Below are 27,240 nucleotides of genomic sequence, written 5' to 3'. Positions count from 1 at the left end.
TCCTGTAAAGTAGTATGGTTATACCCATTTAACAGATGAGGACATAAGTCTGAAACTTGTTACCCAAAAGAAAACTAGACCTCAGTTTTCTTGGTTGAAAAGAGAGAATATACATATGAATATGAATCATGAATACATATGCATTCACAAATTCAAAACCATGCTTATTTGGTGACTACTTAGACCAGGTACATGGTTGTGCTCTGGGACTGTGATCGAACGAATCACTATAGCCCTTTCTGCAGAATGCACCCTGGTGGGCTGAAGCATCTCCAAGAAATTTCCAACTCTGTAATCAATGCATCTGTGCCTGTGTTTTCTTCCTAGTAGCTGAGTTGAATGCTTATGTACTTTTGGTGACCTCCTATAATATGTCTATATCTGCCTGCAGATGGTGGGCAGGGGAGTGGGAAGCATGTTCGACCACATGTGGGCCCTACGGAGTGAAGAAGAGAACAGTGTTGTGCATCCAGACCATGGGCTCTGATGAGCAGGCCCTCCCAGCTACTGACTGCCTGCACCTGCTGAAGCCCAGGTCCCTCATTTCCTGTAACAGAGACATCCTGTGTCCATCGGACTGGACAGTGGGCAACTGGAGCGAGGTGAGCTCAGGAAGGGAAATTGGTATTACTCATGTGCCATCAACCCCCTACCCATTCTTCCTCATTAATCCATCCTAAGTGACCTTAGCTAAAATTGCATAGTGGACAGCCTCAGTCACCATTGTCCTGTTTTCTGCATTTCTCCCCATGCAGTATCCTTTCTTCCTTGCTCTCACTTGTCAACTACCCACAATGGATAAGGTGGACCCCACTCATACGGGCTCATTATAGCTCACTGATAAGTATTAGACTGTTTGCTGGCCCATTGTTAAACCATTAAACCTAAGAACTAACTCGTTAAACACCAGCATCTCACCATAGTTAACTAAAACTGAGGAGCATCCCTGTAATATGGAAAGATGAGGAGTATACGTGATGGTAAAGAATCCCAGCAAATCATCTATCCAGCCTGTGTTTAGAACAGCTACTAGCTTAGCCACAAAAATTCAAATGTTGCATCATCCCAAAATTAATTTGATTTAGTTTTCTGAGTATAGTTAGAAATCAGTGGGCTGGAAGGTTAGGAAAAACCTCCAACTTTCATTATCTTTGGTTCACTTTGAAACCTGGTTCTGACAGGCCTTGGGCTGACTGATTAGAAAAAGTAAAAACTTTTTCTCCCAGAGACTTCAAATCTCCAAGGGACTCAGCTCTTCCTCCCAATGATCTAAGGAATTGCTAAATAACAAATTATTTTTAAAAATCAGCAGATCAGGATTAAGAGATGGACAAATATATGCATGCAAAGAAAATACAACTGCAAACTAACACAGGTGTATAACTGATCTGTGCACTGATACAAGTACATATATAAGTGATAAACCAGAATATTCTCCCTACTGTTCCTTGGAGGAAATAATCTTAGCATGTGGCTGGTTGGTCTATTAGTCCACTGCCAACCTAGATTGCTCTAAATTGCAGTGTTGTCAAAATAAGGCTGAATGGAGTATTGTGACTGGTCCATTAAATCTGTTTACCAAAAATATTTGGCTGTATCCAAACAGTTAATAATTCTTGTCATGTAGAATTTGCTAATTGCCAGAATTTTAATGCTTTTTCAAAGAACTGCAATTACAGATTTAGCTGAGGAGTTCTTATTGTGTTTGTGTTTATGGGAAACACAATAACCTGTCTTAACTGAAGAACAAGGGAACCAAAAAATTGGCATGATTTGACAAGTACTCATGTCTGTGATTCCCAGCATCCACTATTGAATAGTTGATTGACAATGCTCAGGGAATTTAGTTTCTATCATCCACTTGGTAGCAGAATAGAAAGGCTGAGTTGATGCCTTCATTCAGGAACTTTTGGTTGAATCAACATCAAAATATTCATTGAACAGGGCTTCCTTTCTTCTCTGTGCTGTCTTGCTAATAATCCTCTAGTGAACTTTGCTGGAATATGATGAAATGCCTTTGACATTCTAACTGTGACCAGATACTTTTTGTAAAAGAGTTGATATAGTGATTCTTGGTACACCATATTTGTCATGTGATTTTATCTTGACACGAACATCATTTGAAGCAGAGAAGTACTCCAGCAATAGCTAATTATTTGATTGGCACTGAATTCTTTTGGTCACCCTGGATGAGTCTGAAGCTAGAATATCACTGGGGAAAGAGACCCAAGAACTCAGAGGCTCCTAGCCAAGCAAAGCAGGAGAAAGAATAGGAAAATCCATGAGTCGCTCTTACCTATCAAGGAAACCCTACCAACCCAAGGAATGAAGGGAGGGTGGACCCAGCCACACTAGGCTGGCATCCTTATCCCTAACCCAGCAGAGATCAGGAAGGAAAGTTATATCCACTGCTACACACAAGGAAAGATTTCCTATCCCCTATAACCAGCCCCCTCCCCCTATACTCATGCTCTAGACACCTGACTCCCACTGCTAATCTGAAATCTCACCAAGAGTCTCAACCTCCTTTTACCCAACCTACTTTCTGGGCTTAGAGAATAAAGACAAGGAATCTATTTGTTGTAAACAAAGATGTGGTATCAGTGTTTCTTTGATCAGAATTTTTCCTAGGCATACCATTTTGGTGGCATGCCCCATGAGAGGCAGCCAATCTAGTAGTGAAGTACATGGCTCCCAGATTAGGGCTCCCTGGGTTCAAATCCAGAATACCACTTAATAGGTAAATAAATGTAATCTCTCTGTACTTACTTCTAGTTTTATGTCATTTGTTTACTCATAAAATGAGGTAACAGTAGTACCTATCTTCAGTGAAAGTTGTAAGGACTAAATGAGTTAATATTTCTGAAGTTCTTACTAGAACAGCTCTTGCCATATAGTAAGCTATATACATTCAAGCATTTGTTAGTAAAGTGAATAGAAGGAAATAAAAAAATCACTTGTTGAGTCTTTATACACCATACAGACTGTCTCATTTAACCCTTTAAATATCTCTCTGATATTAGTTCATTAATTCTTCCATTTTGGAACTGAAGAACATGAAACTTAGGGAGTTGAACTTACTCAAGTCTCAGCTGATAAATAATAGAGCTGGGCTTCAAATTAACTCTGATTTAAAGTCAACCTCAAGATGGGTGAGGATTGGAGCTTCATTTTGTTTGGCATCAGACCTTCTCTTTATTTGGTCTGGTTCTCCCATTGGTTGAATAGCCATAGGTTCTACTTTGTTCAATTTGGTTTGTATATGCATATGACCAACATGAAAACTTATGGAATCCAGGATAGGTGTGTCTACTTGTACACAGTTTCTCTTTCCAAAGGCATTTCTGAATGTCTAATTAATATAAAGACTGTAAACACTGAAGTGATAAAATAGAAATTGTGGCTGTGACTCAGAGCAGGAACAACGTGAGGATAATAGACTTACTGTGATTAAACTTTCAGTTGCATCCACTTATACAGGGCAACACAATGGGTTCTTTAATCCTTTCTGTATCATAGCTGGAAGACTAATTCCTCTTCAAGATACTTCTCTAGTATAATAAATTACCTTTATGTGAGGTTTTTAAATAATGGCCCCAGCAATACAATTACAGAATAGTTCATTGAGTTGATTTATAGAGAACTGTGGCATCTTTGCTTTGGATGGATGGATGGATGGATGGATGACCACTGAAAGTGCTAGGTAGTAAATCAATGTGGCTGGCTTTGTGTATCTAGGCAGAAAGGAAGCAGAAAGAGTTGGGGTACAGGCACCAGAGAATCATTTACATTCTAATCTTGTGTTGCATGAACTTGCCTTTTTCTTACAGAAATGATTTCACTTTACAAAACCTTGGTTTCTTCAACTATAAACCAGTATGTTAGTTCTTTTGTCAGATAGACTAATAGACTTGGTGATATAGTAAGTTTCCTGTTTCCCAGCCCTGGAAGTCTGTAGTTATATGACCTTGAGCTGGTATTAACTGTCTCTCAACCTTTCCTCACATAGAAAGACGAGGTTATTGTAAAAATTTAATAAAATAATTATGTAAACACTTAGCAGAGTACCTGGAAACTAGTAATTATTCACTAAATGATGACTTGATTATCGGTCAAGAAGACAAGGGATTATTTTCCATGCTATGCATGCAAGCCTTGCCTCCCAGTGGCACCCAGAAATCCAGAAGGTATTAGTTTGTGGCCCCTTGTGTTTTTGTCTTACCCTCCCTTTCCTCACACCATTTTATGCATGGAGTACTGTAAGCACAGTGTTAGAGTGTCAAGGTGTTACAAGGATGTTTGACATCTTGAAAAAAAAAAACTCACGTTTTCCTTCCACAATAAAACAAATAATAAAAATAAGATGAGACAGCATCATCAGAAATCAATAATTTGATTGCAGATTAATAGCACGTAGTGGGAATTTAGTATATGTATTTAAACCTTTGCAGATAATAAAACAGTTAATCTTCACAATGGACTTATAAGCCCCATTGATTAGGTGAAGAAGCTGAGGCCTAGAGACATTTAGAAACGTGCCCAAAGTCACGCAGCTAGCAAGCGTTGGAACCAGCATTTGGATGGAGACAGCAGAACTTCTACTCTGAACATTGTGGCATACCATATCTCAAGTGTTTGTAAAATTTAGAAGTTTGAGGGTTCTTGTATAAGAAATGTGTTACGTTTAAAGACAATTCATAGATCAACTTTTCTCATTTTACAGAATTCCAGACCAAGCAAAATGATTTTCTGAGAAATCAGAGCTTCTCAAAAATGAAATGAGTTATCCTCACCAAATAATTTCAAAAGCAAAAAAAAAACAACCCTGTTCAAATGATTTTTACAAAAAAAATATATTTCAGTTGAGATTGGAGATGCATTTGAATACATTTGACAGGATATGGGATAGATCTTTCAAAAGCAGACATGCCCTGAGTCTCGGAAGATCTTTAATCTAATTTTGCTGTGCCTGAAAAAAACACTAAAATAAACAAATGAACAAAACAATCAATTAACCAAGTTACCCATGAAGTACAGAGTTGATCATCAGAATGTTAGGATGCAGAGTAACAGTAAATTAAATGCCAATTGTCAAAAATGAGCTTTCCCTGGCTATTCAATAGAAAGCACCATTTGTCACAGCAGGAAGCATCCATGTCATGTCTATTGCTGGGTGAAAAGCAAAGCAAGACTCATGTGAAGCCCCATAAGAGTTCTTGCAAACCAAAGAGAGCAAGCAGGGAGCTATAGTGGATATTTCTGGAGTCACACCCTCTGCTTTTATCCAGTTTTAGTCAAGGTCCCAGGCATTCATATAAGGTTGACCCCTGGTGTGCTGACCTCAGGCACCCCTCTTTGGGCACAGATGTCTGTCAATGCCAGTCTCCGTTCTCAGATGTCAGTAGCCTGTGTTCTGCCTGGTTTTCTGGAGAACAAGCATGGCACCCTTGTTTGTAACAGCTGTTCACAGAAAATCAGTGTGGCCCCTATTGATACTCTCCATCATCGTTATCAAAGGTAATGAACTAGTTTCATAGGGTTGCTCTAACCAAGAACCACTTTGGCAGTGGATGGCTTAAGCAGCAAAAACTTATCGTCTCATAGCTCTGAAGACCACAAATCCAAGACTAGAGTGTCTGTTTTTTATAAAGACATCAGTCATATTGATACGGCCACCCCAATGACCTCATTTCAACTTGATTCCCTCTGTAAAGATCCAAACAGGACCACACTGTGACAGGGCTATTAGGACTCTGATAATTCAATCCCTAGCAGGGCCTGAGTGTTTTAGTTACTTTCAAAGCTGCTTTTACTATGAGATTCAGTCATTCACTTACAAATGATGCCCAAAGTACTAGCAATTTATCTACTGAGCCCCTTAGCCCAAACTCTCTGAAAAATTCCAGCTGTGCTTCTGAATAAACCCTCCCTCAACACTGCAGTTCTCTGCCAGCTATGAGGGGCCCCTCCTCCCCTCCCTGCAGTGCACCCCAGGTGGGTGGAGCTGGCAAATTTAGTAGCAGACCTCTTTCTCAGTGGGCTCCACTCAGAGGGCTGACTCCAGCGGCGGTGGCAAGTGAGGGCAAGATAACTCCCATGAGGACATTAACAACAGACTGACAAGCTGCTCGTCTGGTACATGTTCAAAATGATAAGGTAAAGGCATATGATAATCAGAGCCGAAATTGGTTTTGAGGATGCTGAAGCTACCAGTTGAGACGGCTTTAAGTGTGGTGTGCATACTGTATTTATCTCATCTCAAGGGCTTGACAGCTCCTAAGGAGATAAGCACAGTTGGGAAGATGTACTGGAAGAAGCATCAGGCTGAATATAAAGCAGCTGCTTGTTCTGCCTGGACTATGAGAAAGGGCAGCTTCGTGTCTAGATGCAATGTACTTGGCAGATAGCACTGCCCTGCTGAGCACACATGCCCCAGTGCTAAGGGACAGCAACCACTTGTTCTTTGGAAGAGTCAGTGTCTTCTGGGTTAGGGAAGAAACTGTGCAGGGGAAATAGAGGTGCTGGAGAGCCTACAAACTCCCAGACTCCAGTCTCCATCACTGAAGTTTTGAGTTGCCATTTGAAAGTGGGTATAAAAGATGCAGATCATCTGCTTTTTTAAAAGAAGCCAAGAGTCTGGAATTTGATGCTAATCTTGATTGCTATTTTTTAAAACATTCGTTACTAGTTCAATTTTTATATTTTGTTTCCTTCCTTGTTGTTTTAAGGTTGCACAGTCCAAAGAGTACATGTTGATGAGCCAAATATGGGCCTTCAGCTGCACTTTGAAACTCATAATAGAGACAATCTTCTGTTTTAAAACATTAAAGTCTAATGTAGTTTAATAAGATAATGAACTCAGTAGCTATTAATCACCTTGTTTTTCTTGTTTAGGGTGACAGAATTTACATAGTTAGCAAGATTATTTGGTTTTCTGGAATATATAATTTAAGGAACAATATATCCATCAGTTAGTCCCATTATATCTGACTTTTTAGAAAGCAAGCAATAAAGTAGAGGGGTGTGTATGGATCTCCACACTGTCTTACAGACAGCTACCTGCACCTGCTTCACCAGACAGCTGCTCACATCCCAGCCCCTAAAGGACAGCTCTATGTGCCATGCTCTACAAGGGACATAGAAACTGGGGGAGGGGGGTAAGGTTTTTGTTTTTATTATCACTCTGATAATTCTCAGCACCAATATTGAAACACTGACAGGGGCTGACACTGTGGCTCACTTGGTTAATCCTCTGCCTGTGGCGCTGGCATCCCATATGGGCGTTAGTTCTAGTCCTGGCTGCTCCTCTTCCAGTCCAGCTCTCTGCTGTGGCCCCAGGAAGGCAGTGGAGGATGTCCCAAGTGCTTGGGCTCCTGCACGCATGTGAGAGGCCAGGAGGAAGCACCTGGCTCCTGGCTTCAGATCGGCTGCTTTTACTATGTTCCAACCTTAGCAGCCATTAGGGGAGTGAACCAATGGAAGGAAAACCTTTCTCTTTGTCTCTCTCTCTCTCTCTCACTGTCTGTAACTCTGCCTATCAAATAATAAAAAAAAGAAACACTGACAATAACAACTTCATGTTACATGCTGTGCTCAGACTATCATCTCCCATAATCCCCAGAGCATCCTTGACAGGCAAGTTCAACTTTCTCTCAGTCTCCAGAACAGGAAGCGGACACTGAGTCACAGGTTAATGCATGTAGTTAATAATAAAGGCAGATGATGGAATTTATTCCTCACAGATTTTATAGATCTTTCCCCCAGTGTTCAATATGGGGTAACAGAAGGGCTGTGGAAAGAGGAAGCAGAAAAGAAAAATCAGAGTTTCCTATCGGATCATGTCTAACACATCTTGGAGAGGAAAACTGAAAGGAGGCTACCTGCTGCTTAAGAACAGTTGGCATTGCCTAGAGCCTTGCTTGTGAGTCAGCTCTGAAAACTGAGCCCAGCTGAGGCACCCAGCTCGCAAATCAATGATATTGATAAGTTTGGAAATGCAAGATTTGGAAATCCAATGGGTTCAGGTTAGAAGGTAACAAGTGGTGGCCTGAAAGAAATGAAGCATTAACTGTCTTCACACACAAGAAGGGCAGAAATATCATGGAAAAACAGGAAGGCAAATACCTCCAAGCCTTTATTTTTGGGATTCCAAGTGAGGAATTATGAAAGGTTCCAGAAGCCACTATTTGTTCACTAGTGGGTCCTGAGACTTTTGGTTGGTAGCCTCCACTTGGAAGAAATATGAGTATGCATCTCATAGTCCATGAAAGACTGTTCCTCCAAAGACTATTACTATTATTATTATTTCAAAGTAAACTTGAAAGCTCAATCTTAGATTGAGGCAGTTGAGCATTTAATTGACATCTTAAATCCTGAAGGTTGCTGGCTGAGCCGGAATCTGCAGTCAGGTTCTCCCACAGCTGCACATTCTCTTGACCACAAGCGTCTCCTCCTTTTCAAAGGATTGAAACAAAATAAATGGGCAGTTTTCTACATCAGTATTATTTTCTTACATAGAGGAAATTGAAAATGAGCCTTGAGAAACCAAGTCATTTAAGCTAAATATTGCATAAGCTCATGAGTGTAAATTTTTTCATTCTTCATTTTTTCTAAGTAAACCAGCTACTTAATAAGTGTGTAGAAAGTGATCATTGTGCCTCAAGAACTATCCTAGAAGTCAGTTATGAATAAGAAGTAGTTCTTGGCCGGCACCACAGCTCAATAGGCTAATCCTCCACCTAGCGGTGCCGGCACACCGGGTTCTAGTCCCGGTCGGGGCGCCAGATTCTGTCCCGGTTGCCCCTCTTCCAGGCCAGCTCTCTGCTGTGGCCTGGGAAGGCAGTGGAGGATGGCCCAAGTCCTTGGGCCCTGCACCCCATGGGAGACCAGGAGAAGCACCTGGCTCCAGGCTTCGGATCAGCGTGGTGCGCCGGCCACAGCGCGCCAGCCGTGGCGGCCATGGGAGGGTGAACCAATGGCAAAAGGAAGACCTTTCTCTCTGTCTCTCTCTCTCACTGTCCACTCTGCCTGTCAAAAAAAAAAAAAAAAAGTACTTTCATTTAGGTAACTTCAGCTGTAAAATTGTGTCAAGTTAATAAGTGAACTCTACAGATGGTAACGTGTGTAGTGTGTTGCACTAGGTTTTGCCAGGGTACAGAGAGATCAAATAAATCTAATTCTTACTTGTGTGACACCCCGTCAGCCTTTCAGGGGACTGTCTGGGCCTCAGATTCTTCTCTTGTGGAAAGCTAAATAATAAGTCTTACCTTGTCGATTTCACAGGCATGCCATGAGCATCACACAGAGTAATGCTGTGAAGTCCTTTGAAATACACTGCATTATGCAGTGTCTTTAAGAAAGGAAACAGGGTTTTTTTTGGCTAACGGCTTTGGAGGTTCACAGTCCAAAACCAAGTGGCCCATTAGTCTGGCATCTGATGAGAGTGGTGGATGGCAGAACATATGCCGGAGGATCACAGTGATCCAGAAAAGAGAGATTCTAGATGAAACCTGGCTTTTATAACCAACCATCTCATGAAAACTCCCTTCCAAGGGTAGGCTTCAGTTGCATAAGAACCTCCAACCAGGACTATCTCCTACATACCATAATGAGATCAAACCTCCATACTCTTTAGCAACGTTAATTTATGACTTTGTGGTTTAAGCACCTGCATAAGTTGGGAAGCCAAATTCTATTCAAACCATAGGAATTATTTATGATGTCTTACAAAGGCTAAGTTTAAATCATTGCAGTTTGTAGATCCCACCACCCAGTGTTCAAAGCCCGAAGAGACTTTAATTGGACTACATTGTGTTTTATACTGTCAGCTTGTGAAGAGTAAATTGTTGGTCCTGAGCCACAGCTGACCTCCAGGAAATGCATATTCCATGAAAAACAGAATGTAGACACCAGAGTAAGGGTAGGAGATGACAAGCTTAGCTGCAGAGTTCAGTTTTCAATGGGCCTGTCATGATTTGGTGTTAAACCTGACCATGAGAATAAAAGTGTCTGTTCCTCCTGGGCTAAAAGCTGTCTCTCTTTTCCAGTGTTCTGTTTCCTGTGGTGGTGGTGTGCGCATTCGCAGTGTCACGTGTGCTAAGAACAATGGTGAACCTTGTGACAAGACAAGGAAACCCAACAGTCGAGCTCTGTGTGGCCTTCAGCAGTGTCCATCTAGCTGGAGAGTTCTGAGACCCAACAAAGGCATCATTTTCAGTGGGAAACATCTACCACCATTAAAGCCCATCGTCCCACCTACATCTAGGCACAAAGTGCTGACCACACCCACAGTGCCTGAGTCTATGAGCACAAGCACTCCAGTAACAACCGGACCTGGTCCCACCGCACCTTCCAGAGAAACAGACCTGGATGGGAAACAATGGCAAAATAGTTCAACACAAACTGAACTGAGCTCACGTTACCTCATTTCCCTTGGAAGTACTTCCCAGCCCATCCTCACTTCCTGGTCTGTGAATATCCAGTCTGATGATGAGAATATTTCCAATCCAGCTACTGGTCCTACCTCAGATGGACACCTTGTGGCGACAACAAGTGGTTCTGACTTTTCAGCATCCAGCAATGCTGTGACCTGGCAGGTGACTCCATTTTACAGTACTTTAACCAAAGACCCAGAATTGGAGATTCATAGTGGTTCAGGGGAAGACAGGGAACAGCCAGAGAACAAAGATGAAAGTAACCCTGTGCTGCGGACACAGATCAGAGTACCTGAAAATGATGTTCTAGTGGAAACAATTACAGAATCGCCACTGGGACTTCCACCAATACCTTATCTCAGTGAAGAGTCCTTGTGGCCACCTGTCAGCACAGGAATGAAAGGACTGGTCCCCAGCCAAAGGCCCAGTACTCTCAAAAATGGGACACCCAGGGCTGCGGGTATGGTTACTAAAAAGCCAGTTAATGGTGCGCTCCCTCTGGGAGGGGATCAACAGCCAGCACCCTCAGAAAAGCCAATAAATCATAACCACCTGGAACATCCAAGCAACGTGAATGTAACACAAAATTCTGGACCAGTGCTGACTGAGGAAGATGCAACTAGTCTGATTTCTGAGGGCTTTTTACTCAATGCCTCCAGTTACAAACAGTTCATGAAGGACCACAGCCCTGCACGCTGGATTGTTGGAAACTGGAGTGAGGTAGGTGGCTCCATTCCCTACCTCAGGCCTTACTTTACATGGAAAACAGCTATGGGTATTACTCTCTTATGAAAATTTCAAAATGAACTTGCATAAAAAAAATTGATGGAATCAGTTCTCCATCTCCACCTCCCTCCTGACCACTGGAACTCCTTAAATGGACAAGGAGGAAGAAATACACAAAGGTGCTTCAAAAGTTAGTGAAAAATAAAATTAAAAGAAATGTTTGTTTTGGCAAAAAAAATGTATATATGCATACAAGGGTTTTTGCCTGATTTTCATAGGAAATACATGGATTTCAAGATGAGAGTACCAATGCAGGTCATCTCTAATACCCCTGGAAGTTATAGACTGTCATGATCCTGTGGGGAAAGTTACCTGGAATGGCCTGAGTTCTCATTTAAATGAGACTTGGTTTACATATGTGAAGTAATTATGATTGTAATGGAAATAGAAGACAAAACTGTTTTAAATAATTATATAGCTTACTCTATGAATATTTTTTCTTTTTTATTCCTGAATGCTTGCATTTAGAACTCATTATGGCTCATTGAAGGAATTGTAATACAGAGGAAACATGATAAACATGATGACAAAATGTTGGCCTCTTCGGATTCAGAAATTTGGCTAGAAATTTGTTTCTCTATCTCTAGAACTAATTATATTCTTTGAAGCATCAAAATTATTTCTCACCTAATTGAATTTTGAATGTCCAATGTATGTGCTTGTTAAAACAATGTGACAGCACAAAAGAGGACTTTGTGGCAAAGCAATCACATATTCAAATCATTCAGCGTTTTTATGACATTTTATGACTCATATCCCTAGTTAAAGGGATGTGAAAAATTAGTAATTACAAAAATAATAATACAATCCTAACAATTTAATAGATGTGCTAATTTCCAAACCACTTTCATATGTAATTCCTTACTGTTTTCCTTTTTGACAGTCCTGGGGAGTAGATTGGGTCTTGCTTTACTAATTAGCTAATAGAAAACTAGATTTTTTTTTTTACAATTAAGGGAGTACTTTTGGATAATGAATGTTCTCTTTCAGCTCTAGTCTGCTGTCTTGTGAGTTATGGTACCAATTGATGACTTGACTGTATAGAATTCTCCTGTGGCAATTAATCAACATAAATAGTTATAGAATTAACTATACCAGCAATAAATAGCATGAAGTCAAACTTCCAAAAATTTTCCCCCAATGCTGGAGTTGTTTGCATTTCAAATGCATTTTTACATTGATTTATGTTTCATTTCTAAAGTGAATTAACAGATTTTCTGAAATGGAGAAATACCTTATTTTATGCATTTGCAAGTAAATAATCCAGCTTAAGCGATAAAAAAAAAAAAAAAAACAGAAAAAGACAGTTATGATTACAATAATCCAATTTGTTGAAAGAAGATGATGAATGGGTCTCATGATCTGTGACATTTTGGTAATATTTATTTCTGACTCAGTTCTAAAGGACTTTTAATGAGGATAATAATATTGGCAGTGAGCATTTGCAAAGCATGCATCATACTTTTTAGGCATGACTTTATGCTGATTAGCATGTGTTCTCTCATTGATCCTCATCACAACTCAAGGACAGGGGTAACATGTTCTGCTTTAGAGACAGGAAGCTGAAGCTGAGGGAGGAAATAGAACCATCCATGCTTTGAGCGACAGAGCAGGAATTTGAACTCTGGCACGTGGACTTCAGGACCCAAGATCTGTTGCTTTGCACATCAGAAAATATCATCATCCTGTGTGCCTTTGGTTTTATTTCTTTCTTCTTTGGTCACATTACATATAAAAACAATGCTATTTATGCAAAGACCCTGAATAGACAGAAGAGAAAATCATAGAGTTCACAAGAAAGTATTTTCAAACAATATGGAGGGACCCTTGGTTATTTGGAGTTCCCAGAGGCAAGTGATCCTTGTCAAGTCCCCAAAATAGGTTCAGCCTGGACATCTGAGTTTTATATATATATATATATATAATATATAATATATTATATATATATAAACATATGCATGTTTATATATATAGTTTTATCTTATTTTTTAAATTTTATTTAAGGTAAACAAATTTCATGTATTTCATATATACAGATTTAGGAACATAGTGCTACTTTCCACACTTCCCTCCCTACCCCCCATGCTCCCACCCTTCCTCCTCTTCCCTCTCCTATGCCCTCTCTTAATTTTTATAAATATCTACTTTCAGTTTACTTTATAATCCTAATATTAACTCTATACTAAGTAAAGAGTTCAACATACAGTAAGAAGAAAAACAAGCAATCTTCCTCAACAATAGAGACAATTGCTGTGAACAGTCATTGAATCTCAAAATGTTAATATCACTGCTATATGTTACATTTTTGGTACTTTGTTAGTCACCATGAATCAGGGAAAATATGATATTTGCCTTTTTGGGAATGGTTTATTTCACTTAGTGGTTTCCACTTGTATCCATTTTGTTGCAAAAGACATGATCTCACTCTTTTTTTGGCTGAGTAGTATTCCATTATTTCTTTATCAAATCCTTAGCTGGCAGACATCTGGGTTGATCCATATCTTAGCTATAGTGAATTGAGCTGCAATAAGCATGGGGGTATAGATAATTCTCCCATATGCTGATTTCATTTCCTTTGAGTAAATCCCCAAGAGTGGGATGCCTGGCAGGTCTATATTCAGATTTCTGAGGTTCTCCATACTGTCTTCCACAGAGGCTCTACCAATTTACATTAGGGTCCATATTTCACCTCCTTGCCTGCATTTGTTGTTTGCTGATTTCTATATGAGAGCAATTCTAACCAGGGCAAGTGAAATCTCATTGTTGTTTTGATTTGCATTTCCCTGAAGGCTGGTGATCCTGAGCATTTTCTCATGTGTCTGTTGGCCATTTGGATTTGCTCTCTTGAAAAATGTCTGTTCAGTCCCAAAAACACAGATACCATATGTTTTACCTGATCTGAGGTAACTAATAAAAGACCTAAAATGTAGTGTATTGGACATTTTGAGATTTGATGATGGTTTACAGTCCTTGTCTCTTCTTTTGAGGAACAGTGTCCTTTTTTTCTTCATATTATTTGTTGAGCTCTTTTACTTAGTGTAGAGTTAACTTTATGATAGTGAAGTAAACTGAAAGTAGATCTTTATAAAAATTAAGGGTGGGAATGGGAGAGGGAGGAAGAAGAAGGGTTAGAGAGTGAGTGGAAGGGAGGGTAGGGTGGAAAGTATCACTATGTTCCTAAATCTGTGTATATGAAATACAAGACACTTGTATGACTTAAGTAAATTTTTCTTAAAAAATGCCTGTTCAAATCCTTTGCCCATTTCTTAACTGGGATGTTTGTGTTGTTGAGTTTCTTGAGCTATTTATAGATTCTGGATATTAATCTTTTATCAGTTTCATAGCTTGAAAATATTTTATTCCATTCTATTGGTTGCCTCTTCACTTTCCTGAGTGTTTCATTTGCAGTACAGAAGCTTCTAAGCTTGATGTAATCCCATTTGTCAATATTGGCTTTGATTATCTGTGCCTCTGGGGTCTTTTCCAAGAAATCTTTGCCTATGCTAATATCTTGCAGAGTTTTTCCAATATCCTTCTCTAGTAATTTGATGATATCAGATTGTAGATTTAGATCCTAGATACATTTTGAGTAGGTTTTTTTGTAAGGGATAAGATAAGGGTGATGTTTTATACTTCTGCACACAAAAATCCAATTTTCCCAGCACTACCTGTTGAAGAGACTGTCCTTTCTCCAAGGATTGATTTTAGGTTATTTGTCAAAGATTAGTTTGTTGTAGATGTGTGGATTGATTTTTGGAGTTTCTAATCTGTTCCATTGGTCTACATGTGTATTTTTGTGCCAGTACCAGGCTGTTTTGATTATAACTGCCCTGTAGTATGTCTTGAAATATGGTATTGTGATGCCTCCAACTTTTTTTTAGTGTATAAGATTGCTTTATATATTCAGGCTCTCTTGTGTTTCCATGTGAATTTTAGCATTGCTTTTTCTAGATCTGAGAAGAATGTCACTGTATTTTGATTAGGACCATACTGAATCTGTAAATTGCTTTATTGCTTTTGGTAATAAGAACATTTTGATGATATTGATTCTTCCAGTCCATGAACATGGGAGATTTTTTTCCATTTTTTTGAACTTTTATTTAATGAATATAAATTTCCAAAGTACAGCTTATAGATTACAATGGCTTCCCCCCATAATGTCCCTCCCACCCGCAACCCTCCCCTTTCCCACTCCCTCTCACCTTCCATTCACATCAAGATTCATTTTTGATTCTCTTTATATACCTAAGATCAGTTTAGCATACATTAAGTAAAGATTTCAACAGTTTGCTCCCACACAGAAACATAAAGTGAAAAATACTGTTTGAATACTAGTTATAGCATTAAATCTCAATGTACAGCACACTAAGGACAGAGATCCTACATGAGGAGTAAGTGCACAGTGAGTCCTGTTGTTGACTTAACAAATTGACACTCTTGTTTATGGCATCAGTAATCAACCTAGGCTCTTGTCATGAGCTGCCAAGGCTATGGAAGCCCCCTGAGTTCACCGACTCTGATAATTTTTAGACAAGGCCATGGTCAAAGTGGAAGTTCTCTCCTCCCTTCAGAGAAGGGTACCTCCTTCTTTGATGACCCGTTCTTTCCACTGGGATCTCACTTGCGGAAATCTTTCATTTAGGTTTTTTTTTTTTTTCCCCAGAGTGTCTTGGCTTTCCATGCCTGAAATACTCTCATGGGCTTTTCAGCCAGATCCGCATGCCTTAAGGGCTGATTCTGAGGCCAGAGTGCTGTTTTTATATATTTATTTTATTTTATACATAGTCCAAACTACTTCAATTGAAGGAAGACAGAGGCCCATTTATCAGCTATTTAGGGACATCCCATGTTTACAAAAGGAATGATACATTTTGAGAGCAATATTTAAAATTATATCATTCCAAAAAATTAAAACAATTTAATTTCAGAATGTCAGGGAAGACTGAGAGATTATTGGAACTCATAAAAGAGTTTGGTAAAGTGGCAGGATATGAAATCAACACACAGTAATCAAGAGCTTTTGTATATAATGACAATGCTATGGGAGATCACTCAAGAGATCTGTGGGTCGCAAAATGTACTGGGTCAGGAATAGAACTCTGGGTAACAGCAAAATTTGAGGGGCTAGCTGATAAAAAGATCCCATGATGAAGATTAGTAAGGAATCATCTAATTTTTAAGACAAATCAAAAGATACAGTACCTCAATGTCTAGGAACGTGATGATTGATATTAAACCTATTGGATTTGACAATTAGCAGGTCACTAGTGACTTCATGGAAAATACTATCAGCATAGAGATGGTGGGAGAGATTCAGCAGTCTCTCACAGTCCTCAGACAGAGCCTTGATGAGCACTGTTAGTAAGGATGGGCAAGCCCTTTGCATTCCACCAGTTAACACAAATGCTTTATTTAAAAGTAGCTGAAAGATGATCCAGAAATTAATTTTCTTTTCCTTCTAAATACTCTTCTCCTTTCATCTGTACCCAAATCGCACAGCACTTGTGTGATATTGAACTTAAATATGTTATAAAGAGCTTGTTTGAAAGATATGTAATATATGGTAATCAATTAATAGACAAATGTTAATTGATCTCATGAGAAAGTACCACATCCATGAAAACTACACCAAAATAAAGTACACATCATCCATGATGATTGTTGGATCTTAGAGGTTAACATATTTTGATTATAGTAAATCAAGATACAAAGAGTTAATTCTGCCTCAACTGTCATAATTTGACTTTGACAGAAATAAACTGTTATTAAATATATCATAACTCCTCAACAATTGGACAACACTGATGGAACCACTGACAGCTGTCAATTTCAAGCAGTTTAGCTAAGAAAGGAGTTGACCTAGATTGCAGTTTTTCAAAGCTTCAAGGATATCACAAGAATAGAGTTCTATATTTGGCAGGAGTCCCCTTTATCATCCCAGGCCTTGCTGCCTGATCTGTTTATGCAGATTTTAAGAAATAAGATATTTAATGCACAGAATTATCAGAGCAACAGGTTTTGAGTTTCTCACTGACCATGACTTTTGTTTCTGCCCATTTCCAAAGCTGTTTCTTTGGGGTTACCTCTCTTTATAATGTATCACTCACTCCTCAGTTCTCGATCACTACATCTTAAAAACCCTAGAATCACCATTGATATCAACTTGCCCCTTTCCTCCATGGTAGTTTTTCTATTTTTTTCCTTTTTTCAAGATTTATTTTTATTTATTTGAAAGGCAGAGTTACAGAGAGGGAAAGAAGGAAAAAGGGCAGAGAGACAGAGAGAAAGAGAGAGAGATCTTCCATCCATTGGCTCATTCTGCAAATGGCCACAATGACTGGAGCTGGGCCAGGCCAAAGCCAAGATCCAGGAGTTTCTTCCAGGTCTTTCTGTGGTAGTTTTCCAAGTCAACATCACATCATTTTTCAGCTTTGCTGCTTTTGTTTGTTAAAACAATAGAGAAGGGAGCTACAACCAACATTCAATGTATGAGAAGCAAGGAATATAAAAGTCCCATGGCATTTAGGGAAGTCCAGTCCCAAGTGCAAATGGTGGCCTTGTAGTTGAAAACAACCCCTAGTTCCTATGCTTGCCCAGAGCACTTTCCTTTGCCTCCAGTAGTCGATGCACCACCCAGTCTCTCTCTCCTTCAGTCTTTTCCTCACAGCGTGGCAAGAGATATAAAACCATCAAACTGGTCTCCCAAAAGAATGGTCCTAACAATCTAACCTTTCACTCACAAACCTGGGATCTCACATGCCAGATCCAGGCCCACTAGCCTTTGCAATCCAGCTTCAAAGTTGACTGCCTCCTCCTTTCTTCACACACATTAAGAATCAGCAAATCTAGGGTGTTCTCCTGCCTCTCACAGTCCAGTGCCCTCTGTTCATATTATCTCTTCTACCAGGAAGGTCGTCCCTTTTTATATCTTCCTTGTTCTTCAGAATAAAACTTAGCATTTCCTCTTCCCTAAGGCTTCCCTGGATCCCTAAGGTAGGAATTAATTTCTACAGTTCCTAATGGTTGGATCTGAATGCTTTGATGATGTCCTCCCACTTTCTGTCCTGCATTAAAAGGCTGTCCATGACCTTCATTGTACATAACATACTCTTTTAATGAATTGGGTTTATGCGTCAGCTTCTCATGACCGTAACAACATACCTGAAACAGGCTACTTCATAAAGAAAAGATACTGATTTTGGCTCACGGTTTTGAAGGTAGGAGGTCCAAAGAGCATGATAGATGCTGTGGTGAGGACTCCTGGAATTGCATCCCATAACAGTGGGGTGTACATGTATATCTATATCTGTTCAGTCTTCAAACCACCAGGATTGAATCATGGGGGCTCCACTCCAATAACTTAATCCAATCTAAACACTTTCCAGTGTCCTTACCTTTAAACACCATAATTAGATTAAGTTTATATCCTCCTAGTTCCATTAATATAAGACTTTAGTGTTGGGAGCAACCCGGACTGGACTGAGTTACTGGAATTAAGACTTATTCTATGCATCTGCTCTCCCACAATATGGCACTGGGAGAGGAGGCAACAGCTTCTACCCAGCTGCCTCTCACCAACTTGACAAGCTGCAGGACCTGCTCCTGATTGGAGGAGAGCAGCGTACTCGGCGTGTGGGCAGCCAAGTTAGGATTGGCGGAGGAGGACTATAAAGGAGGAGAGAGACAGCATGCACCAGGAACATCTAAGGGGAACATCTAAGGGAACACCTGTGCAGCCCCCGAGAGAGCCGGCCGGCGGTGTGCCGCTCCCCTGCGGAAGTGGGGAATATGGCCAGGGGGAACTGCCCTTCCACGGAGGTGGAAGGGACAGTAGCCAACCCGGGAAGAACCAGCAGCAAACCCGGGAAGGGCCGAGCAGACGAAAGAACAGTGCAGGGTCCTGTGTTGTTCCTCCACGAAGAGGGGGAGCGACATAATGGTGCCGTGACTCGGATATGAAGCCTAGGCAGGGTTTGGTGTCGTTCCTCCACGAAGAGGGGGAGCGACATAATGGTGCCGTGACTCGGATATGAAGCCTAGGCAGGGTTTAGTGTCGTTCCTCCACGAAGAGGGGGAGCGACATAATGGTGCCGTGACTCGGATAGGAAACCTAGGTCGGATAGGAAACCTAGGTCGGATAGGAAACCTAGGACGGATAGGAAACCTAGGAGAGAAGAAACGGGAAGAAGTGGGAAAACATTGGAGAGAGAGACTAGCAAAGAGCCTAGGTGTCGGAAGAAGCTATTGAAAGCCTAGGCAGAGACTCGGATATGGACTGTGGGAAAGAAGTTAGGATTTAAAGTGAAAGCAAGAAGAAACTTAGACTCAGATACGGACTGCAGGTTGAAAGTGAAAGTGAAACCTATAAGAAACTTAGACTTGGATACGGACTGTGGGGAGAGGCCAGGAGAAATGAGGGAGGAATATTCTTGGAAGAAAACTTAGGGAAACATACTGGGTAGAGAAAAATGTTAGGGAAATTGAAGCCACGGGGGCAGGCTGAGGCGGAGACGAAAGCTACTTTGGGATTCGTCGAGTTAGCCCGGGAATAAGGGGCGAAAAGTTAAAACCAGAAGCGGAAACGTAAGCCAGGTTGGAATCCATCTGATTAGCCCGGGGAGCAAAGGACGGGAAGCCAAATCGTGGGGCGGAAACGTGAGCTGGGTTGAATTCGCCAGGTTAGTCCAGGGAACTTGGACTGAATGCCGGTGGTGGCGGAAACGTGAGCTGGGGCTGTGTGACTCACGGAAGCCGCCGCGTGGAGAGCACGGGGCGTGAATGGATAGGGAACGCGGGGCTGGCGCGAGGCCGTGGTGCAGACGCGAAGGGCGTGGAGACTGCGGAGTGTGCGCGCGAAGCCAAGCCGCGCAGAGCTGGGAGCCCGCCGGCGGGGTGAGGCGCCGGGAAGCTGCGCAGAGCCATGAAGCTGCCGCGGGGCGGCGAGGCGCCGAGAAGCAGCCTCGGGGCGGGCGCCGGGAAGCCGCAGGGATAAGAGAAACAGAAGTTTTAGAAGTAAAATGAGAGAAATAGGAATGCTGGAAGATAGAAGTAAAATGGGAGAAATAGGAATGCCCGGAGATAGAGAAATAGAGAAATAGAAAGGCCTCCCCACAACATGGCAATGAGAAAGCTTGGATTCGGTCTGCCTGATTAGTGAGGCGATGAGCACCTGCGGGCGGCTAGCAGCTTATGCGCCGCAGGTCACCGAAGACAGGCACGAATTAACATCGATAAGTCTCCCCACAATACGGCAATGAGAAGGCTTGGATTCGGTTTGCCTGATTGCTAGGTTTTGTAAGCACCTGCAGGCAGTTCTAGCAGAACAGAGCATGCGCTGCAGGGCACCGAACACAGGCATGCATCAGCGCCTAAAAACCTCCTCACAACATGGCGAAGAGAGGACCCGGATTCGGTTTGCCTGATTGATAGGACTTGTAAGCACCTGTGGGCAACTCTAGCAAGTAGAGCAGAGTGTGTGCCGCGGGACACCGAAGACAGGCGCGTATCAACGCCAAAAAATAAAAAGAAAGGGGGATCTGTTGGGAGCAACCCGGACTGGACTGAGTTACTGGAATTAAGACTTATTCTATGCATCTGCTCTCCCACAATATGGCACTGGGAGAGGAGGCAACAGCTTCTACCCAGCTGCCTCTCACCAACTTGACAAGCTGCAGGACCTGCTCCTGATTGGAGGAGAGCAGCGTACTCGGCGTGTGGGCAGCCGAGTTAGGATTGGCGGAGGAGGACTATAAAGGAGGAGAGAGACGGCATGCACCAGGAACATCTAAGGGGAACATCTAAGGGAACACCTGTGCAGCCCCCAAGAGAGCCGACCGGCGGTGTGCCGCTCCCCTGCGGAAGTGGGGAATATGGCCAGGGGGAACTGCCCTTCCACGGAGGTGGAAGGGACAGTAGCCAACCCGGGAAGAACCAGCAGCAAACCCGGGAAGGGCCGAGCAGACGAAAGAACAGTGCAGGGTCCTGTGTTGTTCCTCCACGAAGAGGGGGAGCGACATAATGGTGCCGTGACTCGGATATGAAGCCTAGGCAGGGTTTAGTGTCGTTCCTCCACAAAGAGGGGGAGCGACATTTAGAGACTAAACTCCTCTATTTTAGAGAGACAGATATTCAAGCCATAGCATCTGTGTCTTCAAAAATTAAGTTATCAGGGCCAGCATAGTGGCATTCAAGTTAAACCACTGCCTGCAATGCTGGCGTCCCATATGAGCTTCAATTCAAGTCCTGACTACTCCACTTCCCATCCAGCTCCCTGCTAATATGCCTGGGAAAGCAGCAGAAGATGGCTCAAGTGGTTGGATTCTGTGCCCATATGGAAGATACAGATGAATCTCCTGGATCCTGACTTAAGCCCTGCCTACCCCTGGCTGTTGCAGCCATTTGGGGAGTGAACCAGCAGATGGAAGATCTTTCTCTCGCTCTTTTTCTGTATCTCTCCTTCTCTGTAACTCTGCCTTTCAAATAAATATTTTTTTAAAAAAATTAAGTCATCAATGTAAAAACCAAATTAATAATGTAAATAGGCCTGAAGCTTAATACCAGACTTTGTGAGTTTGGATCCTGGCTCAGTCACTTCACTGTGATTCCTCACTGTGCCTCAGTTTATCCTCTGTTAAATGAGGATAATGGTAATACCTGACTACTAATGTTGTCATGAAGCAAAAGGAATAACTGTCCATAAGGTACTCTAAGGAGCAGTCAGACATACAAGACTCAGTGTTTGTGGTGATAGATGTTCACAAAACAGAACACTTGGATGTGAGGCAGAGTGCATGAGGTGGCTCTTATTTTGACAGAAATGGCCTCTCATTCAAGTTCCTCATCAATCAACAAGATCCCTTGGGCCAGTGCTTTCAATGTAAGCTATGGAGTCATGTGGAATGGAAATGACAGCACAATTTTCCACAGCCTTCAGAGCAGTTCTCACGAGAGGCTGATGTGCCCTCGGCATTAGTTCTGCTTCTGAACACCCTGACTCAAGTCCCTGACCCAGTCTATTGCTTGCTGCAGAACCACTAGCTACAAGGACACAGTGGAGTTGTCCCTCATCTTCTTCATGGTCCTCCTTTCTTCTCCCATCACCCACTGCCAATTTGAAACTAATGTAATGTGTGATAATCAAATTGGTAGAATCCCATTTTTGCTTTTGCTGTATTCTTTGGCCTTCCATTTATCAGCTTTATTGCTGGATTGGTTTTCGTTGCCTAAGTAGAAACTATCAAAAATAATTATACAGATGTTGAATGGGTGTATGGCAGAGCATGTGAGACGCCACTTGGGATGCCTGTATCCCATGTCAGAGTACCTTGGTTCAAGTCCCCACTCTGCTCCCAATTCAAGCTTCCTGCAAATGTGCACCATGGGAGACAGCACATGATGGTACTTTGGTCCTTCACCTCCACACGGGAAATGCAGATTTAGTTACAGTCTCTTGGCTTTGACCTGGTCCAGCACTAGCTGTTATAGGCACTTGAGGAATGGAACAGTAGATGGAAGATTTCTCTTTCGCTCTGTATCTGTCTCTGCCTCATTCTCTGGCTATCTTCCTTTCAAAATAAATTAAATTTAAAAATTTTAAATAAGGATTAAACAAATATATGTTCATGAGCAGAGCTAGATTCAAAGCCCTAGAGACAATATGCACTTGTTATTAACATATATACAGTGCAAAAAACTATCGACATTACTTGAGATATAATGAGTTCATCACTAGACTAAGAATTTGGTCACACTAGCTCCTTTCCTGCGTTTGGCAAAATGTCATATTTTTCTCAATGTCATAATATGAAATTAACACTGAGGAGTCTGTGAGACCTTCAGTATGACCCCTTAACTCTCTTGGTCCCCAGTATCCGGAAGGTGGAGTTCATGATCTTGACCTTGTTGGGTGAATTGGTTTAATAGGTAGCATTTATAGAGCACTGTAGTGAATGATTTCCCTTACTCCTTGCAATAGTCCCATGAGGGAGGGCCTACTGTTATCACCAGTTTTACAGGCCCATAACAGTTTAGGTAACTGTAAACTATCACAAATCAACCAACTTCAGAATTTTCAATATGCCCAGAGTCTCAGAGGTTTAGAAAGAAGGTATTGAGGGTACCTAATAAGATGCTGTATCAGTTGTTCATTGCCACAGTAATACTATGTGACAAACAACCACAAAAACTTCAATAAATAGGTATTTTTGTCCATGAGTCTGTAAATTAGTTGGCAGATTTAGTGATCTAAGCTTTGTCATGTATCTGCTGGAGAGTCAGATGGAAGCTAACTGGTCTGGATGGCTTTGGCTTGGATACCAGGCTCTGTTTCACATGGGCTCTCATCTACCTCAGGCTGGCTCAGGTTTATTTTCATGGCATAGGCAGGGTCTAAGAGCAAGAATAAAAAGTAAGACCCCTTGAGAACTGAATCAGCATCATAACTGCATTCTGTTGGCCAAAGCAAGTCACAAGAACATCCTGGATTCAAGAACTGGAAAAACAGATTTCACTTCTTGATGAGCAAATTCCCATTGCAAAGAGTATGAGTTCAAGAGGGTGTTAACAGTCGGGGCCACAAGTGCAGTAAATCTATACTTGTAGTCAATACACTTCAACTGTTATTATCTCTAGTCTATAGATACTCACATAATACAAAAGAGTAAGCACTAGGACCTTGTCAGAGATACAGGTCAAATCCTAGAGATGGCATGTGGTACAGAAATTAAGATACCATTTGCACCTGCATCCCATATCTGAATGCCTGGTCCAAGTCTCAGCTCTGTACCTGATTTCATGTTCCTGCTGATACATACCCTAGGAGACAGCAGGTCATGGCTCAAATATTTGGGTCCCTACCACCCACATAGGAGACCTGGTTTGAGTTCCTGGCTCTTGGCCCAGCTCAGTTATTGTGAGCATTTGGGAAGTAAACAGCAAGTAGGAGGTGAGTCAGCCTCTCACCCTCTCCCTCTCCCTCTCCCTCTCCCTCTCCTTCTCCCTCTCCCTCTCCCTCTCCCTCTCCCTCTCCCTCTCCCTCTCCCTCTCTGAATAAGTTAAATAATTTTAAAAGAAAGCTCAAGTCCTTAAGAATTTTAAGGAGGATAAAAGATTGACACCATATTTTCTACACTTCATTTTCTGTGATTCTATAGCTTACCCACCTAAGAACTCTATTATGCTATATATGTGCTACAACACAAGAACTTGCACAAAATACAACATGAAATTATATGGAGTGAAGTTTCAACAAGAGGAGTGTAAGGTTGGTCTTTACTTACAACTCTGTATAAGAAACTTTCAAGAGTGCCATATATGGGGCTTCCACCCCTTTTTTATGAGTTCAGAGCTGTGTTTTGCTTGTCCAGAAATAGCCCCTCCTTCTGAAGATGGGCAGGAAATAGCAGGTGCAAGAAAAATCAATTAGATGAAATAACTAGGTGTGTAAAATGGAAGAAATGATGGGGAAAATGTTTGCATAGTTTTCAAGTTGACCCAGGCTAAGCCTGAGATGTTTAAGGATTCTTTGTTAATGAAAACACCTTGAGAGGAATGGGCTCTACAAAGCAAAAGGTGTCCAATGTGTTCACCACCTGTGGATCAAGTGGTGAGAAGCACCATGTATGTAATCTTCCTGACCCCATGTGTTGTAGGAGGACATCGGCACAAGCACCCCTAGGAGCTTGCTCGAGATGCAGATCCCCAGCCCCACTGTGGATCCTGCCAAGTCAGAATCAGCATTTAGCAAGGTCCTAAGTGATTCCCGTGGACAATAAAGTTTGAGAAGCACTACTGTACAGATGTCAGGTTGGGTCTTGGAGCCAAAAACTCCCACGTTACTCATTGGCAAGTCAGTTCTCTGGCTCTGGTTTCTTTATCTACACTATAACACTATCTGTCTATATCATGGATTTGTCACAGAGATGAGTAAGTGAGATAACATCACTGCAGATAGATACATATGAGGTAATAGTGCTTGATCTGATGTTCACTCTGAGCAACACTGATACGGAAAGTGGCAACTTGCCTGCGACCCCCTAAGCATTCACCATGGGATGATTTTTAATAAATATCCATTTCCATTGGGTTATCCTCCCACATATACATCAAGGATCTTCAGTCTTGGCTGTCTAGGAAAATCAATTAGGAAAGTTTTTCTAACAGTGATCCATTGGCTCTACCTCCAGAGATTTGGAATACTTGGTATCAGTGTGTCCCCAACATTGCTATTTATTAAAAGCTCTGAAAGCAGTTTCAGGGAGCAGCCAAGATGAACATCCCTAACTCCAGAGACCCCATGATAGACTGTGTCTGAGAAAGCTGCCATCAGCCTCTGTCTTCTGTCTCCTCCCTGCCACAGTGCTCCACCACCTGTGGCCTGGGGGCCTACTGGAGAAGCGTGGAGTGCAGCACCCGGATGGATGATGACTGTGCAGCCCTTCCTAAGCCTGACCCTGCCAAGAGATGCCACCTCCGTCCATGTGCTGGCTGGAGAGTGGGAAATTGGAGCAAGGTAATTCACTAAGTTTGGCAGCATCTGGGAGTGGGGAGGCAAAATCTTAACTAAGCACTGGTAATACTTAATTTCTCTTCTCCCTTCTTACCTTCTATCTGTTTTCTTTTATAAAGTCATGGATGAGTATTTCACAGGCCTTCCCATGGGCCTACTTGAAGCTATACATAAGTCTTAAAAGAAGTACAGAATTCTTATTAACTGGTATGCTTTTACCTAAATATCCCTTCTTTTACAAGATAAACTGGAACAAAAGGTTAAACGTGTGTAAATAATTGCTTGTCCAGCATGTAACATTTTTTCTAAATTACTTAAAATTATCAGTATAATGAATAATGATATATAATCATCATACATAATTAAATCACAGTTCAGTAGCACTTTACAAAGCAGAGGCATGGTTTAATCTGCCAGACCCAAAATGCAAAGAAAGCTGAGATATAAAGAATAATTTATTCTTTAAATGGATCTTCCCTGATGGGTTACTCACTTTGTTCTTCTGTCTACATCATCCTTGTGAGAAGGCTGTGGTAGGTGTTACATGAGCTACCTTAGGTGCTTTGATAACCAGGCCCAATCCATCTCTCATCTTGGGCTGAGACTGAGCCATCCCAGGTTGGGTATACTGGAGCTAGAAGACACTGTTCATTTCTGGGTTGAGGGCCAGTAGTCAGGTAGGAGGAGCAGGGGTGTGAAATTTGCATACACTTTTGGTTCATTGATCACATGAATCCTAGGAAACCCAGTGGGCTCTGTCCCCAGCTCCCTGGGACAGCTGAGACACAGGATAAGGGAAGAGGAAGATCAGTTCAGGAGGTTTCTAGAGGCTGGCATCCCCTCCAGATGTTAGTTCTGTCATCTAGTGGAGAGTTTATGTCCCCAGATAAACATGATCACCAGGAATCTCCTTGGACATCTCAGGCTTTCCTGGCAGATTTACCTGTACTACCCTAGCATGGAATGTCATTTATCTGCTTTAGGACTCTTTCCCCCACAAAATAAGGCTATGACATTGCAGAAGAAAGAGGAAGGCAGTCTATTCCTTGAGAAAATTAACACATATGATTTGACACCTGCCAATCTCCCTTTCTTTGTCTCTGTGTCCCTTATAAGAATAAATACTCATTCCTTTCTCTCTTTTTTTTTTAAATTTTGTTTAAGGAATACAACTTCATGCATTTAATATATATAGATTTGGGAACATGATGATTCTCCCAACCACCACCTTCCTCCCACCCATACTCCCACCTTTCTTTCTCCTCTTTCAGTATTTCCCATTATTATTTTTTACAATTACAATGATCAATTTTCAGTTAATTTTTAAACTCATAATATTAACCCTACACTAAGTAGAGAGGTCACTGTTAGTATGAAGAAAAAAATGAAGAAAAGAACAAAAACCAACCAAACAAAAAATATTGTTCCCCAACAGAGAAAGCAATAGCTGTTCAAAATCATCACATCTTAAATTGTCAGTTTGGTTCCTATAGATTACATTTTAGGTACTCTATC

General features: G+C 41.5%; 1 protein-coding gene across 6 annotated transcripts in view; it reads left to right on the top strand.

Annotated features, from left to right (window-relative positions):
- Window positions 1-27,240, top strand: part of ADAMTS12 (ADAM metallopeptidase with thrombospondin type 1 motif 12) — a 351,249-nt gene that overhangs the window by 290,019 nt on the left and 33,990 nt on the right. For all 6 annotated transcript variants that reach the window (XM_002714101.6, XM_070056623.2, XM_089312694.1 and 3 more), the window contains 3 exons: window positions 392-602; window positions 10,047-11,153; window positions 25,576-25,728. In XM_002714101.6, coding sequence (XP_002714147.3) covers window positions 392-602; window positions 10,047-11,153; window positions 25,576-25,728 — 1,471 coding nt within the window. The remainder of the gene's footprint in view (window positions 1-391; window positions 603-10,046; window positions 11,154-25,575; window positions 25,729-27,240) is intronic.

The sequence above is a fragment of the Oryctolagus cuniculus genome, chromosome 14, assembly GCF_051225735.1.
Source record: "Oryctolagus cuniculus isolate XC-2025 breed Fujian yellow rabbit chromosome 14, ASM5122573v1, whole genome shotgun sequence".
Lineage (NCBI taxonomy): Eukaryota > Metazoa > Chordata > Mammalia > Lagomorpha > Leporidae > Oryctolagus > Oryctolagus cuniculus.
The sequence above is the reverse complement of the archived record's forward strand: the minus strand, read 5'-3'. Positions and strand labels throughout refer to the sequence as shown.